Raw genomic sequence first — 16,890 nt, forward strand, 5'->3', positions numbered from 1 at the left:
CCGCTCTGTGCGCACGTTGCTGTTACGCACGGTGACGCTCACACATCCCGACACAGGCGCACTGAAGAGCGTCCCGGAATTAACGGAGGAGAGAGAAGAGCGATAACGGATTACCGCTGAATTGAACCCATTCACCGATAAACAGCGCGGCTCCCCGCGGGGCTCCTGCAGGTGAGAGGAGGAGGACTGACCGGAGGAAGAGGGGCTGGTCTCCCGCAAAGCGCGTCTTCACAGGTTGGTATACCGGAGTTATTTATTTTTTCTTCTTTTTGGCACCTTGTTCCTCTCTTAACTTAATGTGCAAGATGCGACATGTTGCACCAAAACACAATAAATTAATGAATGAAATAAAGTGAATGTGTTGAGTGACACTGTAACGGTGAGATGTTTACTGACGGACAGGCAGGTGGAGACTTAACGTGAGTGAGGCTTATCAGCTTTAGCAGCAGCCTGATCAATTAACATGCTAATAAAGAAACTGTACTTGTAGCTCTGCATGCATTCACTTCTCAGAACTGACCTGGAATCATATTCAAATCATGCATTTAAATTGTGCCAGACTGGCACAATTTAAATGCATGATTTGGATGTGTACAGCCAGAATTTTAGAAATGTTCCCATGTCCACCCCCAGGAGATGTTTAACCACCTGACACACACACACACACAGAAATACAGTATTTTGTTTATTCAGTTAATTGTTCAATTAAATTGTGTTTTATTTCGCAACATGGAGATTGTGTGGAGTATTCTGCACACACAAGTTCTCATGGGGGAATCCAACAAAGCTCCCAAAGTTCAGAAAAGATAAGTTGTGTGTTCACGATAAAACAAAAACAAAATCCCTTATTTGTTTTCTGTTGGTGTAAAAGTGACACACTTTCAAAACCAGCTTAAAAAACATGTTAATGGTCAGCATTCACACCTGAAATTTGATTATGAAGACACTGACAATTTATTTTTGGTTTCTTAGCAATTTAAGTGAAAATAATTCAGTTTATGCTCTAGGTTTTCCACGTCGGTTTATCTCATTTATATACTTTTACATTCTTTATTTCTTTTCTGGAATAAGAGCAGACTCTCTGCTTCTCTTTGTGTGTGTGTGTGTGTGTGTGTGTGGATGTGGGGTCTCTCCATCCGTGGCCTCCTCCAGGTAAACTCCAGGTGACCTCAGTCACTCCTGATCCTCCAGCAGACGTCTGCAGGGTGAGACCAGTTAAACTCACACACGGTTTGAGATTAGAGAGGAACGTGTTAGCAGCCGCTCCAAAACTTCCTCTTTTTCTCCCTCGTTTTACCAGCAAATTACAATTTTACTATAAAGAGGAACATATGTGCAATATTACATCTTTCAACATATTATATTTGTACTCTATTGTTTTTATGTTCTTCTGTTGTAATCTTTAATCAAACTCTGGCACATTCATTTCCTTCTGGATTAATAAAGTTCTATCTTATCTTATCTTATATGAACTAACTCTCACCAAAGAATACGAACAAAACGTCCGTTCTTCTTTAAGTGACCGTGGAAATTTGCAACAATCATTTGATTAAATTCATCAGCATGTGTGCTGCTGTTGAATGTTCCCTCTCTGCATTATTCTCCCTGCTTCTCTACTCTGAGTCTGTCATTAATTACAGAAGCACAATAAATCATCTTCCGCGTGGAAACGTCCGACTGAGTCTCGCTCCGCTTCACTCTCCATGCCACTGAATCTAAGCTACATTTAGCTTTCCTATTTTTAGAGCATCGCCCTCGATAAAAACTCACACACACGCGCACACACACAGAGATGAAGCTCATAATATATGATTAAAATATTATTTGTTACAGTTGAGTTTATTCTATTTTGAATGAAGCTCACAGGAAAACTCAGCGAATGAGCTTTTACCAAACATACCGACATGAACTCATTTATTCCTTGATGTTATATAAATTGTGTGCTTCGGCTGCAACAATCTGTGTAATTAATATTCAGGAAAGCAATTCAGTGAAGGTAGTATTTTCCTGTGCACTGCTGAGGTGAATAAACTAGTAGGTGTAAAAGCTATTATCCATTATAAACGTAGAAAAGACGGATATTTTGAAGTATTTAGACAGTTCAGATGTGGGAAAGAGCCTGCAGACAGATATCACTAATATCAAATACAGCTGTTTGGACGACTACAGATGTTGCAATCATTACCCAAACATGGTGTTGAATCTTGGGGTTGTAGGCTGGATTTTAAAAACACTGACGTCAATTTTTTCTAACAATATTTTCACTTTAAATCAGGGTCTAAATGTTTAAAACCCTTTTTTTTTGCCTGAAAAAACTCGCATTTTAAATGTATTTTTTCCTTGATAAATGTCTTAAACAGTGGATTTAGGCTTGAAACTAATTTATTTATTTAGTATCATGTTTCTTTATTTGTTTTCAATTACTTGATCAATTGTTTATTCTACAAAAAGCCAGAAAATAATAGAAAATGGCAGTCATCATTTCCCAGATCTCAGAGTTATGTCTTAATATTGCTTGTTTTTAAAAATAAGTATTATTGAATGAAACCATTTCTTAAAAAAATTGTCCTGAAATCAGTTCATAGCAGATTCTTCCAAACGTACCACGTCATATTTGATGTGAAGCAAAGCTGCTGTACCAGCTGCATGTCTGCATCCATCAGATGCATGCTGGGAAGAGTCTCTCTATTATTTCTCTTTGGCCTGGCCATTCATCCATTCATCCATTCACCCATCCATCTGTCCACCTATTTGCATCTACATTCTCTCCCCTCCTCTCCTCCCAAGATCTCTCCCTCTCCCTCCCTCTCATCCTCTCGTTGGAGCTGCTGAATTATTTATCGTCAGACGGTGCGGCTCGGGCGGCTGAGCCAGAAGGAGGTGGAGAGCTATAGAGCGAGGGAGAGATGGGGAGAGAAAGGGAGAGAAAGGGAAGTATGGAGGTGTCCGACGCTGCAGGGAGCCGTGAGTCAGCAGGGAGAGAAAGACCCAGTGGGAAGAAGGACGGAGGGAGTTTATAGATAGCTTTAGGTGATACGACTGGAGACAGAGGCGTCAAATGCCCCCCGGTGTGTTCGTGAACGTGTGTGTGCATGCGCCTATCGATTGAGCAGAGAAGGTCATGGAGCCGAGAGGAGATTAGCAAACTAGAGTCGCAGCTAATGCCGCCTCTGAATAGCAGCTAGACAGAGAAAGGAGAGAGAGAGAGAGAGAGAGAGAGAGAGAGAGAGGGAGAGAGAGAGGGAGAGGGACAAGCAGAGGACGAGAGGAGCTGCATACAGTATGGGGGAGAGCTATGTGTACCAGCGACTCCCCTACGCCAGAGGAGAGGAGGAGGGGGAGGATGAGGACGAAGAGGAGAGAGACGGGAGGATCAGAGAGAGTGTCGGGGCACAAATGGTAAAATGTGAGGTTGTGGGTGGACATGGCAGTGATTCTTCTGTGATAACAGTATGTGTGTAGATGCAGTGTGAGATAAAGAGTGGGCGTATGTGTGTGTGTGTTAGAGAGAGGATGCAAGTGTGTTTGTGAATGTGTGTGTATTGATAATTGACGACAGACTATTCTCCATTTGATTCTAATTTAATTTAATCCAGTGGTTTCCAACCTGCCGGGCCCAGTTCTTCACTAATTCAGGCTTTTCATGCTGTTATCTGACTAAAACAATCCTGTTTATTTTTCATCTAATCTAATTTGGTTCTCTGAAAGCAGTTTGACTTGTTAATCCTGGATGAAGTTATCTCGAGTAACAGCGCTCTCTTATTTTGAATTAACGGCTTAACGAGTAGAAAACCACGATCAGTGTTAATATGATTGGTTGAGGGCTGATCATGCGATTGCAGCTACAAGACGTAGGTATGTTGGGAATCCTCCCAGCATGCACTGGGGCAGCAACATATTGGGCCTAAGTCTTATTTTATGTGTGTTTCTGCATTATAACGGATGTCATTGTGTTCTATGTCGTCTCAGTGACATTGTTTGTCCACCAGAGAGCACTGACACGTTTGTTTTTCAATAAAATGTCTTTCTTAAAAAAAAAACACAAATTTAAGAGATCCTTATAGATAATATTTGTTTATGTCAAGACTTTAAATCTTAAATATTGATATCAGTATTTGCAGAGAAAGAAATACCAACAAAATTCGTTTAGCTTAGCTTAACATAAAGACTGGAAACAGGGGGGAACAGCTAGCCTGGTTCTGTCCAAATGTAAAATAAATCACTGCACCTTTAAAGCTCACTAATTAACATGCAACATCTATTTAATCCAAGTGTTTAAAACTAAAGAAGTTGTGGTTTTATGGGGGTTAGAGCGGGAAAACTTTTTTTTTTTACATTGATTTTATAGCTCAGAATAGCTGCTCCATTTCCACTGCACATTACAGTGTGTCCATTAACATCACACTCAAGGTACACGTGTGTGTGTGTGTGTGTGTGTGTGTGTGTGTGTGTGTGTGTGTGTGTGCAGATGCAGTGTGAGGAGGGGACAGAGTGGCTGCTGGAGTTGCTGACAGATGTGCAGCTGCAGCAGTACTTCCTGCGGATCCGTGACGAGCTCAACGTCACGCGGCTCTCCCACTTCGACTATGTCAAGAATGAAGACCTGGAGAAGATCGGCATGGGACGCCCGGGTTCGTCTTCTTATTATATGTTTAAAAAATACGACATTCAAGTTAATTTATGCTTATAGTAAGTCCCGTCTACGTATGAAATGTTTTCAGTGTTTGTGATGGTTTTGGTGCAGGTCAGAGGAGGCTTTGGGAGGCAGTCAAGAGGAGAAGAGCCCTTTATAAACGCAAGTCCTGGATGAGCAAGGTGCTCACACACACACACACACACACACACACACACACACACACACACACACACACTCTTGTATTTGGTAACGTTTACTCTCTGACTCTGTAACCACGATATTAAACCACCAGCTGAACAAAAGCTTGAATGCCAAATGAGATAAGCAACATTCTAACTTTTAACAAATTCCTTCTATTAGATAACTGAATTCTAAGGCTGACAAACGGCTCACATGTTTGCAGAGTGACTGTGTATATTTATAAAAAGTGAAATAATCCTGGGCTCGTAGGTGTTTCCGGTTAAACGGCCCGACGCCGACCCCCAGCAGCCCCTCCCTCAGGGGGCGTCGTCCGGCGCGGCACCAGCCAACAGCGAGCCGGGGGCCTCGCTCACCTGCCTGATCAGAGAGTCGGAGCTGCAGCTGTTAGAGCGGCTGGGAGACGGCACGTTCGGGGTGGTGCGGAGGGGAGAGTGGACCGGACCCAACGGCAGAGTGGTGAGAAAGGAAACACGCACATAACGTGATGCAGAGTGTGCAGAACGTATGAGAAGGCAAGCTCAGGTTATCGTCTCTCCCTCTCTGCCGATCTAGTTGTCCGTGGCGGTGAAGTGTCTGAAGGCCGGTGTGTTGGACTCGGACGGTCTGGACGACTTCATCAGGGAGGTGAACGCCATGCACTCACTGAGCCACCAGAACCTCATCCGGCTGTACGGCATCGTCCTCACACAGCCCATGAAGATGGTAAGACACACACACACACACACACACACTCTCATTGTTCATGCAAAAGTAGACACCTGAGTCACCAATAAGGTGTGTAAATACTGATGAGCAGTATTTTGTGTGTAGGTGGCTGAGCTGGCCCCGCTGGGTTCCCTGTTGGATCGTCTGAGAAAGCGTCAGGGTCACATCCTCATCTCCTCTCTGTGTAACTACGCTGTGCAGGTCAGTGAAACAGCAAAACGATTAAACACACACGAGAGTAACTGGAAGTGATAAACTCTCAAATCATATTCTATAAGATCATACGCTCAGATAAATGTAGTAAAGAGTATAAGGTTAGATAAAATGGAAATACTCAAGTAAAGTACAAGTACCTCAAATATCTGCTAATGTTAAGTACTTTGATTAGATGTATTTAGTCACATTCCACCACTGTCTCTGTCGGTGTGTAGGTGGCGTGCGGCATGGCCTACCTGGAGCAGAGACGTTTCCTCCACAGGGACCTGGCCGCCCGCAACGTTCTGCTGTCCACCAATGAAACGGTGAAGATCGGAGACTTTGGCCTGATGAGAGCACTGCCAACACACACCGACCACTACATCATGGAGGAGGGCCACAAAATCCCTTTCCCATGGTGAGAAGAGCGTCCTGGTTCACACCACATCATCCAGGGATTCAAACTGTCCCGGTGTTGCTCTACACAGTTTCTTCTTTCTCCCTGACGTTTTCTTTTTCTCTGTGTCTCCGTCTTTGTCCTTGTCTCTCTGCAGGTGCGCCCCGGAGTCTCTGAAGTCTCGTACTTTCTCTCATTCGTCCGATACCTGGATGTTCGGGGTCACTCTGTGGGAGATGTTCACCCACGGACAGGAGCCGTGGCTGGGCCTTAATGGGAGCCAGGTGCCTACATCTTTTCTAGTTTGCCGTGAAAAAGTTCAGGGGAGGAAGAAATTCATGTTTTGGATAAAAATAACCATTCAGCGGGTAATAATGACCCGTCAGCGTTCTGTTATTGTGTCCGCTTGCAGATTCTCCACAAGGTGGACGTGGACGCCGAGCGGCTGTGTAAACCAGACGACTGTCCACAGGATATTTACAACGTCACGCTGCAGTGCTGGAGCCCCAAACCTGAGGACAGACCGACTTTCATCGCCCTCAGAGACTTCCTGCTCGAGGTAATATTCAGATCATTTACTTATGTAAACGCAATATCACACTCTCAAAATACTGTGTTACAAGTAAAAGTCCTGCATTCAAAATTTGACTTTCAAGTTAAAAGTAAAAATAGCAGAATTGCCCCTCACTGGAGTTAATAGATGTTACACAGAAGTTATACTCCGGGCAAACAAAGGACAATACAAGCAAAGGAATAAATCACCATTATACAAGACGACCTGAGGTGTTCTGTGTCTTCTGATCCTGCTCATGGCAGTAATAAATCATGAGACTTGTGGAGCGGTTTGCTCAAACTGTAAGTGCGTGTTTGTGCTCTGCAGACCATGCCGACGGATATGAAAGCGCTGCAGGACTTTGAGGAGGAAGACAAGCTCCAGATTAAAATGAACGACATCATCACCATCATAGAGGGAAGGTCAGTTGGATATGCAACACGTGCTGTATACCCAAGAAGAATGTCAATTTAATTTACGTACACAAAAGCAGTATTTTAACGAAATGACTGTTTTTTGAACGTCTTGCTTGTGTGTGTCGGTGCAGAATGAACATCATCCTTTCAAGACAACAAATGCATCTTTTGTTGTCATTGGATTCCTTGAATTGTGGGAAATTATTGTAATTACTGTCCTGTTACTGGCTCATTATAGAAATATTGTGGCTTCTGTGTGTGTGTGTGTGTGTGTGTGTGTGTGTGTGTGTGTGTGTGTGTGTGTGTGTGTGTGTGTAGCTGCCCTAATGAAAACCCACAAGTCAGCAATTATTTTAGCTTGATTTGCTGCCATTGGTACATTCATCATGTGACAGAGACAATTTGTTGCACTCAGGAAACTCCCCTTATTAGTAAATGATGTTGAATATGAGGATGCGGATTATACAAATCAGTCAACATGTCATGTGGTAAACAGAGTAGAAGCTATTCTCTTTGTTGTCCTCATGTGTCCGTGTGTGTGTGTGTGTTTTCAGGGCGGAGCACTACTGGTGGCGAGGTCAGAACAAGGGGACGCTGCGTGTCGGTCAGTTCCCTCGTCACGTGGTGACGTCGGTCGCCGGTCTGTCAGCCCACGACATCAGCCGACCGCTCAAACACTCCTTCATCCACACCGGACACGGAGACACGGACCCTCACAGGAGCTGGGGACACGCAGATCGCATAGACAGGTTAATAATACTCACTAGTTCATAAAACATTAGTTTTATTCATATAATGTCAATGAAAGGTTTTAGTCTAGTAGGGAAAAAAACGCAAAATGTGCAACTAAAACACTGAATTGGGGGGGAAAACGTCCAGTGTGGTCCATGTTGAACCCTGTTTCATCACAATAACAGATATTATAGGTTTATCTTTCCACATGTTCATGCCGGTTGTTTGTGTAGTCATGAGCTCTCAGCTCCTCAGGGGAAAGAATCCAATATTTTACAAGCCAGAATAGATGAACACCGCATTTTGTAAGAGTAGCAGACTGCTTTTCTAATCCTTGACTAATTTATCTTTATCTAAAACCACAGATTCCCCTTTGATAAATTGGAGACTAGTAAACGAAATAAAGTATTACATTAGAATGACTTCATTGTCCACCCTCAGTGGAAATGTGTCTTTGCTTCCTCCCAAGTACAGTAAAGGTACAAACAATACACACAACACAGCATGAAACACAAGCTACAAATATACACTATAAAATAATGCAAGCTTGAACCACGTGCTTTTGCAGCAATGCTTGTTCTCCACTGGAGTGCAGCAGTGCGTCAGTTCACCAACACATGATGTACTTGTTAAGCTGCTTTAAGACCGAGCTCAAATCCAGAGCAACTGATCCAAGAACAGAAAAAAAGCCTCAATGTTCTAATCGACATTTTAACTGGCAGTGATTACAGCAGCACAAGTGTGTGCAGCTCTTACTGTCATCAAGCACATTTAATCTTCCATTTTGTAGCCTTTATATAGTAACCCATGCTGAATTTGAATGTGATTTACTTGTCTGCTCCCTTTCAGTCTGTATTTGGGGAACCCCATGGACCCTCCTGACGTCCTCGGGGTGGACCCGAGCACCGCCAGGCCCACCAAACTCCCCAACCGCTCCAAGAGTAAATCCATCTCATCATTTAAACACATACACACAGTGGTGGAATGAAACTACGTACATGTACTCATGTACTGTACTTAAATTCAAATTTGAGGTACTTTTTTCTGATAAACTGAAGGATGAAGTTTTCTTTCGAGTGTTAAGAAAATTCTCCGACTTCTTTAAGCTGAATAAACGACTTAAAAAGCCTCTTGGATCATGAAAATGCATCGTCACAAAGCTGACGGCTTTTTTTCCAAGCTCATGAGAAGTTTACTTAGAGGTACGTGGTTCTCACAGGACAGCGACGCTACAAATGATGATGATTTTATAGAATATGATGTATCGCTGTAGATTAAACTACCCAACAGTTTGTAAAAAAGTTAAAATTGGCACAAAACTAAACATCTACCGCAGTAAAAGGGACGGTAAAGGAATACTTTTACTTGAGTAAACTTCTTCCACCACTGCTTATACTATGTGGCTTTTGTTGTACACATGCTTCTCTTTTAGAAAACTCAGCTCATTCTTCTTTCAGAGTGGTTTTAACTCACTAAATGTCTAAAACTCTCTTTATCAGAGCAACCTCCTCCTCGTCCGCCTCAACCTGCCGTCCAGCTGAAGAGTGAGTGTTTCTCTTCTTCCCCTCTGCAGTCTGTCGTCTACAATCCTTCCTTTTAAATACATGTTTCCTGACTCTGGAGTTTGCGTGTGTGTGTGTGTGTGTGCAGAGCCGTTCTACGACTCCGTGATGGACGACTACGACGACGACGCCGACGACAGCAGCGCCTCCTCGGGGCTGAAGAGGCTGGGAGTGTCCCTGGGGCTGAAGCTGCGACCCTGGGAGGGGTCCGGCGTGCGCTCGGCCAAGAGCGAGGTGTCGCTCATCGACTTCACCGATGACAGCTTCAGCTCGACCACGCCCTCGCCGCTCACTGAGACGCGGCAGCCGGATGAGGACACGCTGAAGGTGCAGTTAGAGAGTGAAGAGTAGTTGGATGCGAGAATAATTTGCTGTGAGTTTTAAGAATAAAGGAGGGTAAAAGCTACACATGTGAGGATGATGGAAGGGCACATAATTAAAATTAAAAGACGGTAAAGCGTCATAACTTAGATTCAAATGTTTTCTATTTGCTGGTTAATTTAACAGGGATAGTGCACATATATAAACATTGTTGTTAAACCACCTGAGTTCGTCAGAAGGCTATTTTTCATCTATAGCCCCTGGACAGATTTAACAAAATCCAAAAACAAATTATCGAACAAAATTAGTAAAAAATTGCACTTATTGAAACATGCAAAGCAAACGCATACAGTACACAGGCATGAATAATAAAATTATTAATGCAGAAATATTCAAGGACTTAAATATATTAGATAAGATTCAACTTTGTCACTTCACAGAGTACAATACTGAGAAAATAATGTCGTTTATTATCGAACCAGAAGAGCAAAAAGCAGTGAAGTGCAGAGTAACATACAGAATAATAGTCAAATAAATATAGATTGTAGAATAAACGGTTAGAAAAGTTATTTTTTTAACACAGATTCCTGCTGAAATATATCCACTGCAACATAAAACCACATGAAACAACACTGTGTCGTCTGCATACGGTAGCGTTGTTATAACAGCTAGCACAGCCGGTTGTACAGACGCTAGCAGATTAGCTTGCTGTAGCTGTCGTGCTAGCTCGGTTAGCCCCGTTTGTGACATGACCCTTTCGTAACACCTGTTTTCTGTTCTGTGTAACCGTTTATCTCGCTGAAGTCGATGTGAAGGATGATGTGCATTTTTCTGGAGCAGCACATACTGATTCATTCATTCAGCTGACAGGGATCGCTTTTACACTTTTCGCACATGATTCCCTATCTGGGGATTTCAGCTACCTCTTGACCTTTTGGTTCTCCCATCGCACGCCAACACAAACAGAAAGCAATTGTGCTCCAGCATCACATAATCCTGAAGTCAAAGACAAGCCCACACCGTCTGCGCTCTCAAAAGAAAGTCCAGACGTTGGCCTTTGGCTAAGAAATGTCTGGAATCATTTAGTGTCGTTGGATGAGGCCGAGGGGAGTGCAGTGTGGTGGATTCATGCTCAGTGATTGATCATGTGCATTGTAGCGGTTTACTTTGGGTTTCAAAGGAATGTTTCATCTTCCCCTAATCTTATGGCTCCCTTCAAAGCTGGAATTTCATGGTGGAGTTTTAATACGTTGTCTAACATGTTTACAACATAGAAATGTCGTCATCTTCGCCTTTTGTGAAGTTGTTTAGGAGTTGAGCATAAAGGTCGAGGGCTTATGGGAACTGGTGTTCGTTAAAGTCCGCTAAGAACGAGAAATATTAAATAAACAACAATGCCAGATTGTTTTTTGTAAAACTAGCTTCTTTACCATAGACATGTGAAGCGAGCCAAGGCTGGATTTTGTGTTGTAAGCATTGTTACAAATGGAAACGATCCAAGAAGTTCTACTTCCACTATGGATCCATATGTATAACCACCGCTTAATTTAACTTGTGCATCACTTTTTTACTTCATTGTCCATCATTCTCATCCTCAGGACACTCCGTCCATCTTGGACTGGCCTCTCCCTCAGCCATCTTACGACGTGGTCGCGACGGAGCTCGAGGACCAATCGGAGGACCAGGAGGTGCGGTCTATCAACAAGGGGTTTACCGAGGAGGCCGCGGCCACGCCCTGCGGCACTATGGCGATCAGGAGCGAGTCGCAGTCGGCCGACCTCTTCCAAGAACTACAGAGAGAAGTAATGAACGTGTAGTTTTCAAAGTAATCTTTGATGATACACACAAACAGACAACTGCTTTTATTTCTGTCTGGGTGCAGGTGATGGTGAAGCTGCAGGTTCCGATGTCAACGGGCCGCTCCCTCCCCTCCTCCCCGCTCCCCATGCCTCTGGCTCCGTTGGGCCCCCACCGGCAGATCTACCTGCCTCCTCCCTCCCCCTCCCCCACCTCCACGTCCTCCTTCTCCTGCTGCTTCGAGGACCGGCCGGTGCTGCCTCCCCGCAGCCCCGTCCCCCCGCTGCGTCCCTCCAAGCGCAACCTCACCGCCCGTACCACCCACCCGCAGCCACGCTCCAGCTCCATCTCCATGGGCGAAGGGGAAGACACGCCCCCTCAGATCCCACCCAGAGACCACGCATTCTCTCAGCCGGGCTCCCGCTCCTCGTCCCCCCTCCCACTGGTTCCGCCGCTGTCCTCCTACCCCGTGGCCCTGCCTCCTCCTCCCCTCTCCATCTCCCCACGAAGGGCGTCCGGACACCTGGGTCCCCTTCTATCCTCCAACTTGTCCTCCTCCACTGCTCAAGCCACATCACGGCTCGCAGCTCGTGGCTCCTCCTACGCATCAAGCTCCTTACTGGATCCCCTCACCTTTACTGAGGGGCGTGGCCTTTCCTCACTGGTTGACAGCTCTACTCCCGCCCCGCTGCCAGAGCGACCAGCTTTTCTGGAAAGGTGTGTTTCTGATATCAAACACTGTCCAACTATCTTGGTTAGCCAGCGATATAATAATATATTATAATCAGTGTTTTCACGTTTTTGCGTCAGCCACCGTAGTTCTCCAACACGCAGGAGAAGTTTCAGTTGGTTGCGTCTGCTATCGTACACACAGAGACGAGTGTGTCTAACTGTCAAAACATCTTAAAATTCAAGTTTATACAGAAAGCATTAAGAGGCTCGCTCTATTAAAGCGATACTTGGAATATATTCCAATAGCATCAATAACTCCAAGTCAATATGAGACATTGTTTTGTTAGCAATCAGCAACCCACAAGTTTCCTGCATGTTCTACAATAAATCAGCTTCTCCAGCTCAGTCTGATTGTTCCTGAAATACTAGAAACACTAACAGTTCATGAGGTATTACAACAGTTTCAAAACGAAAGCTCACGTAACACCCAGAGAGAGAGAGCAGCCGCACTCAATACAGAGGAATAAAACGCTGTCTGACTGACGGCCTCACTGAGCTGCATTTGTGTTGCTCACTGAAGCATAAATAAAATATAAACATTGTTATCTGTTGGAATCATTGATTCTAATTGTTGAAAATTGTTGAAAATGTTTCTATACGTTGTGTCAGATATGGAACAGCCAATATGGCGGCTGTGAAACCCATGATTCAGCATCCCGGCGGAGCCAAACCAAACTCCTCCTACAACAACAACAACGGGCGAACTGCAGCTCCCAGCATGCAACAGGAGCAGAGCGTCGCACAGGTAAAGGAGAGGAAAAGGAAATGTTTTTATCTTCTCCTTTCCTCCTCATTGCTTTATCTTCACATAGCTTCACGTAACGTTTTAAAAACATTTAAAAGTCTCTGTATTGATTATTAATTTTATGCTGACAAAGCAGCAGATCTCATCATAGTCAGACTTTATCTCCTGCTCCTCCACTGTCTGGATGGATGATTGTTTTAATGTTAGTTTAGGATTATCATAAAGAAAATCATAAAGTTTATTATAGTTTCACAACAGTTTGTGTGAGTTTGACTGTAAACTTCAAAGTGCTTTCGGGTAATTAGAAAAATATGTTGCACTTGATGAATTGCAAATTTGATTAATTGTACAAGTGACTGAGCAAAGTTGTTTTTTATGTTAAATTATTAATATATACGTTTCAAGGCTTTGTAATTGTTTACAGTTTAGAGGATTATTTTGATATGGAAGTTACAGTTGTTTGAAATACAAACAAACCATAGATCCAGTCATGTTTCTTTAAACTTTAATCCTTCATTCATTATACATTCTTGTTATCATTGACAGGTCCAAGGAGCAGTACACGGTGTCACGCTGGAGGAGTGTCAGGCTGCTCTGCAGAGTCACAACTGGAGCATCCTTCAGGCCATAAATCATCTGAAGGTAAACCTATACACATCTGTCTACACATCTGTTGTGTCCTTGAGTACAGGTTTTTACAGCAATATGCATTTTATTGTGGCGGTGTGGCTCTGCTCATGTGACGCTCTGTGCTGAGCTCAGCTGTGCTTGAAGTAGAATAATATCAACACGATCAAAAATACATGCAACACAAGTCCAGTCCGCACTGAACACCTTGCCGACCTGCCTGCCTAAAAGGCCTCCCCCCGTCGTCCGTGTCGTAGGTGGAGCAGTTGTTTCGTCTGGGCCTGCGCTCGAGAGCCGAGTGCGAGGAGCTTCTGCAGCGCTGCCAGCTGAACCTGGAACAGGCCAGCACGCTCATGCTGGACACATACGGGCCGCATCGAAACAGGTAGATGACACTTAAAAAGGACCGAGCTGCTGATTATGATTTTTGCCAAATCTGACTTTGTTTTCTCAGAACTATAATTCAAATTGTTATCCCTTTACTTTGCTATTTCATCTTTTACAGTGTTTTAAATTTAGGTGGAAAAAAATTGGAATTTTCACTTTTCCTCAAACATCTCAGCAGAAGATTTTCAATTACATTATAGATTTTCTAACATGCGCCCTCTCTCTCTCTCCATCTCTCTGTCTGTCTGTCTGTCTCACAGGAAGTGACAGCCGGAGGACAAACTCATGGTAATGAACCACTGACGAGCTCCTGATGTAATTCGGATCAACACGCCAGAACTCACCGCTCCAAGCACTCGAGCCACATTCCACTCGATGCATTCTAATGAACGGAGCAACATGAAGCAGAGTATGTGCCTCACTGTACTGTACTGTGAATTCCTGCTCTTACCTGCGTCATACACACGCATGATCATTATAAGCTAACAGAGCAGCTCGTTGAATGTGTCACTGTTACTTGAAGAGTTGCTATTTATGTTGTTGTTTTTTTATTATTACGTTAATAATGAGACGTTATGCTTCCGCTGGTAGCTACTGCAAACCTTTACTGTGTGTGTGCTGTGAATGTGTGCATGTCCACGTGTGTGTGTGTGTGTGTGTGTGTTTGCACGCATTAGCTTATATTAATGCTTAAACACTGTAAATGCCCATGCCTTTCTGCTGTTAATAAAGGGATATACAATCAGGGACATGTCAGCAAACGATGTATGTTTTTATGAAAATGTACCTATAAGATGCTGTATTGTATACAGCATAAAACTGAGTGTGGATATTTTTGAGGACACATTAACTGCTGGTCAGAACAAGATTTATCTAGTTAGCAAAGTGAACAAGATACAAGTATTATTAACGTACCTTTCGTGTTGTAAACAAAGCTTTTTAGGCTTTTTCAAAGGGGGGAATTTGATCTTATTGTAAGCAATAAGATTCCAAAACAGAAATGTGAAGATATCTACAATCTCCTCATGAACACAGGGTGTTAGGCACCGATATGAACCTCCACAAGTTAGTTATTTAAATACCCTTTTAAATGTAAAATGACAGCTGCATGATAATCATAAACACATTCAACAGTCATTCACCTGAATCAGTAGGCGACTGCTACGTGATGAGTGTGTGCATGTGTGCTTCGCGCTGCAGGTAGTGATAAATGTCGTCGCTGACTAATTACAAGCGGCTAAACGGATCGGAATGGATAACAGATTGCAGCTACTTTGCATGTAAGAGTGCGTCACTCTGCTGTATGTGACGCTGAACGCATTATACGTTATAGAGCAGCTTATTAATGAAAAATGCAAATATGCCGATGTTTTATAATAAAGTGAAATTTGAGTCCCTCTCGTTTGTGTTCTCTGTTTCATGAATGTCAAAGTCTGTCACTGTGTCAAGTAGACTGGATTTAGTTGTTTTTCCCTCCTTTGCTCATCTACCCACATGCTCTGAATCAGCCTCTTCAGTTGTTCCCAGACAATCAGCTCCCTGCCGGTTCTCCTGCCTCATCACCTCGTTCCTGCACTTCATCCTCTTGTCACATTAGTTTGCTTTTCAAGTCGAGGTTTTCAGTGTTGAACCTTACCTTGATTAAAAGTTACTTCTCCCAGTTCCTGTTGCCGTTAGACTTCTGCCTTTGGGTCCACCTGCTCAACTCTTCATGACAATAGATGTTAAACAGCTGACATTAAAGTCTCCTCTCGAGGCCGTTCCACACATGAGGTTACAGATAAAACGGTACAGTCATGGTTTTTGTAAAATCCAAAGAAAATTACGTTTTGATGGAAACACTGAACTTTAATCAGTGAGCAACTTTTTCCACAGGGGTATAGAAGACCAAAGATGACTGATAACTGAAGAATACTATGGTCAAATAAACTGGAGATAAACAAGTGAATAAAGATGCAATATCTTGGAGGGTTTGTTTGATGCCCTATAATTTGATTTATAGAGTGAAAATAAATCAGGTTTTTTATTTTCTTATAGTTTTAAAGGTCAAAACAGTACAGCAGGTGAAAGCAAATTATACTGAGGAGAAATAAATCCAATTAAAGAATAATAATGACAAAGTAACAACTCTTTTGGATTTTCTGTTTTTACACAATTCATTTTTCATTTCTATTGAATTCATCTTAAAATCTTTACAAACTTATTTTATTAATGCCTTTTTATAAAACATGTTTTAACATATTCATTTTAATTAATTTAATTTTTTGATTTATTTACCCATTTACTTTACCGCAGTTATTTCTTAATTTACTTTTCTCTTTAATAAGTACGTTTTTGATCTACATAACTCCGAACACCTTGAAAATGTAATCAGGGGAAATGAAGAAGAAAAACAAATATTCACATCTGCATTTTTGCTTTGATTACTTTGACGAATAAACAAAAGACGGAAGTGATTGGAACATCGTCACTGCTATTTATTATTTTCCACAGGAAGTTCAAGTCTAAACATGATTACTAAACTGTGAGCAGAGCGACGGGGTCAAACTGTGCAGGAGTTCTTTCTCTAATGGAAGTCTTGTCTCTGCTTCCTCAGGGATCAAACCTGTGACCTTTCCATTATGGGACCTCCAGGCCCCCCCCCCCCCCCATCTCCCATCTCCCTCACTTGCTCACACACTCTCTCGCTTCCTAAATTGATCGCAGCTGCAGTGCATTGTGCTCAGTGTGATCCCTGGACTGCCCCAGACGCTCGCTCTGCACTTATTTGCTACAGCAGTAAGCACTCTGTCACATTGAACACACACACACACACACACACACACACACACACACATATATATATATGTATACACTCACACACATGCACCTTCTGTGTCTCACA

General features: G+C 43.1%; 1 protein-coding gene across 1 annotated transcript; it reads left to right on the top strand.

Annotated features, from left to right (window-relative positions):
* The first annotated feature begins 62 nt into the window (after window positions 1-62).
* Window positions 63-15,407, top strand: tnk2a (tyrosine kinase, non-receptor, 2a). The gene is made up of 20 exons (XM_076080421.1): window positions 63-234; window positions 4,469-4,631; window positions 4,745-4,815; window positions 5,087-5,293; window positions 5,390-5,539; window positions 5,648-5,743; window positions 5,974-6,155; window positions 6,292-6,418; window positions 6,547-6,693; window positions 7,015-7,109; window positions 7,658-7,852; window positions 8,685-8,776; window positions 9,335-9,379; window positions 9,486-9,724; window positions 11,317-11,520; window positions 11,601-12,232; window positions 12,857-12,992; window positions 13,539-13,634; window positions 13,877-14,004; window positions 14,267-15,407. The coding sequence occupies exons 2-20, from the start codon at window positions 4,469-4,471 to the stop codon at window positions 14,271-14,273; spliced, it is 3,012 nt and encodes a 1,003-aa protein (XP_075936536.1). The 5' UTR covers window positions 63-234; the 3' UTR covers window positions 14,274-15,407.
* The last annotated feature ends 1,483 nt before the right edge of the window (window positions 15,408-16,890 follow it).

Source organism: Anarhichas minor, unplaced genomic scaffold (assembly GCF_050575085.1).
Source record: "Anarhichas minor isolate MPS153535 unplaced genomic scaffold, ASM5057508v1 ptg000074l, whole genome shotgun sequence".
Taxonomy (NCBI): Eukaryota; Metazoa; Chordata; class Actinopteri; order Perciformes; family Anarhichadidae; genus Anarhichas; species Anarhichas minor.

Coding starts and splice junctions, on each gene's coding strand:
- tnk2a (XM_076080421.1), top strand. CDS start 4,469: ATGCAGTGTGAGGAGGGGACAGAGTGGCTGCTGGAGTTGCTGACAGAT. Junction 7,853..8,684: donor CACGCAGATCGCATAGACAG/GTTAATAATACT, acceptor GCTCCCTTTCAG/TCTGTATTTGGGGAACCCCA. Junction 12,993..13,538: donor AGGAGCAGAGCGTCGCACAG/GTAAAGGAGAGG, acceptor TATCATTGACAG/GTCCAAGGAGCAGTACACGG.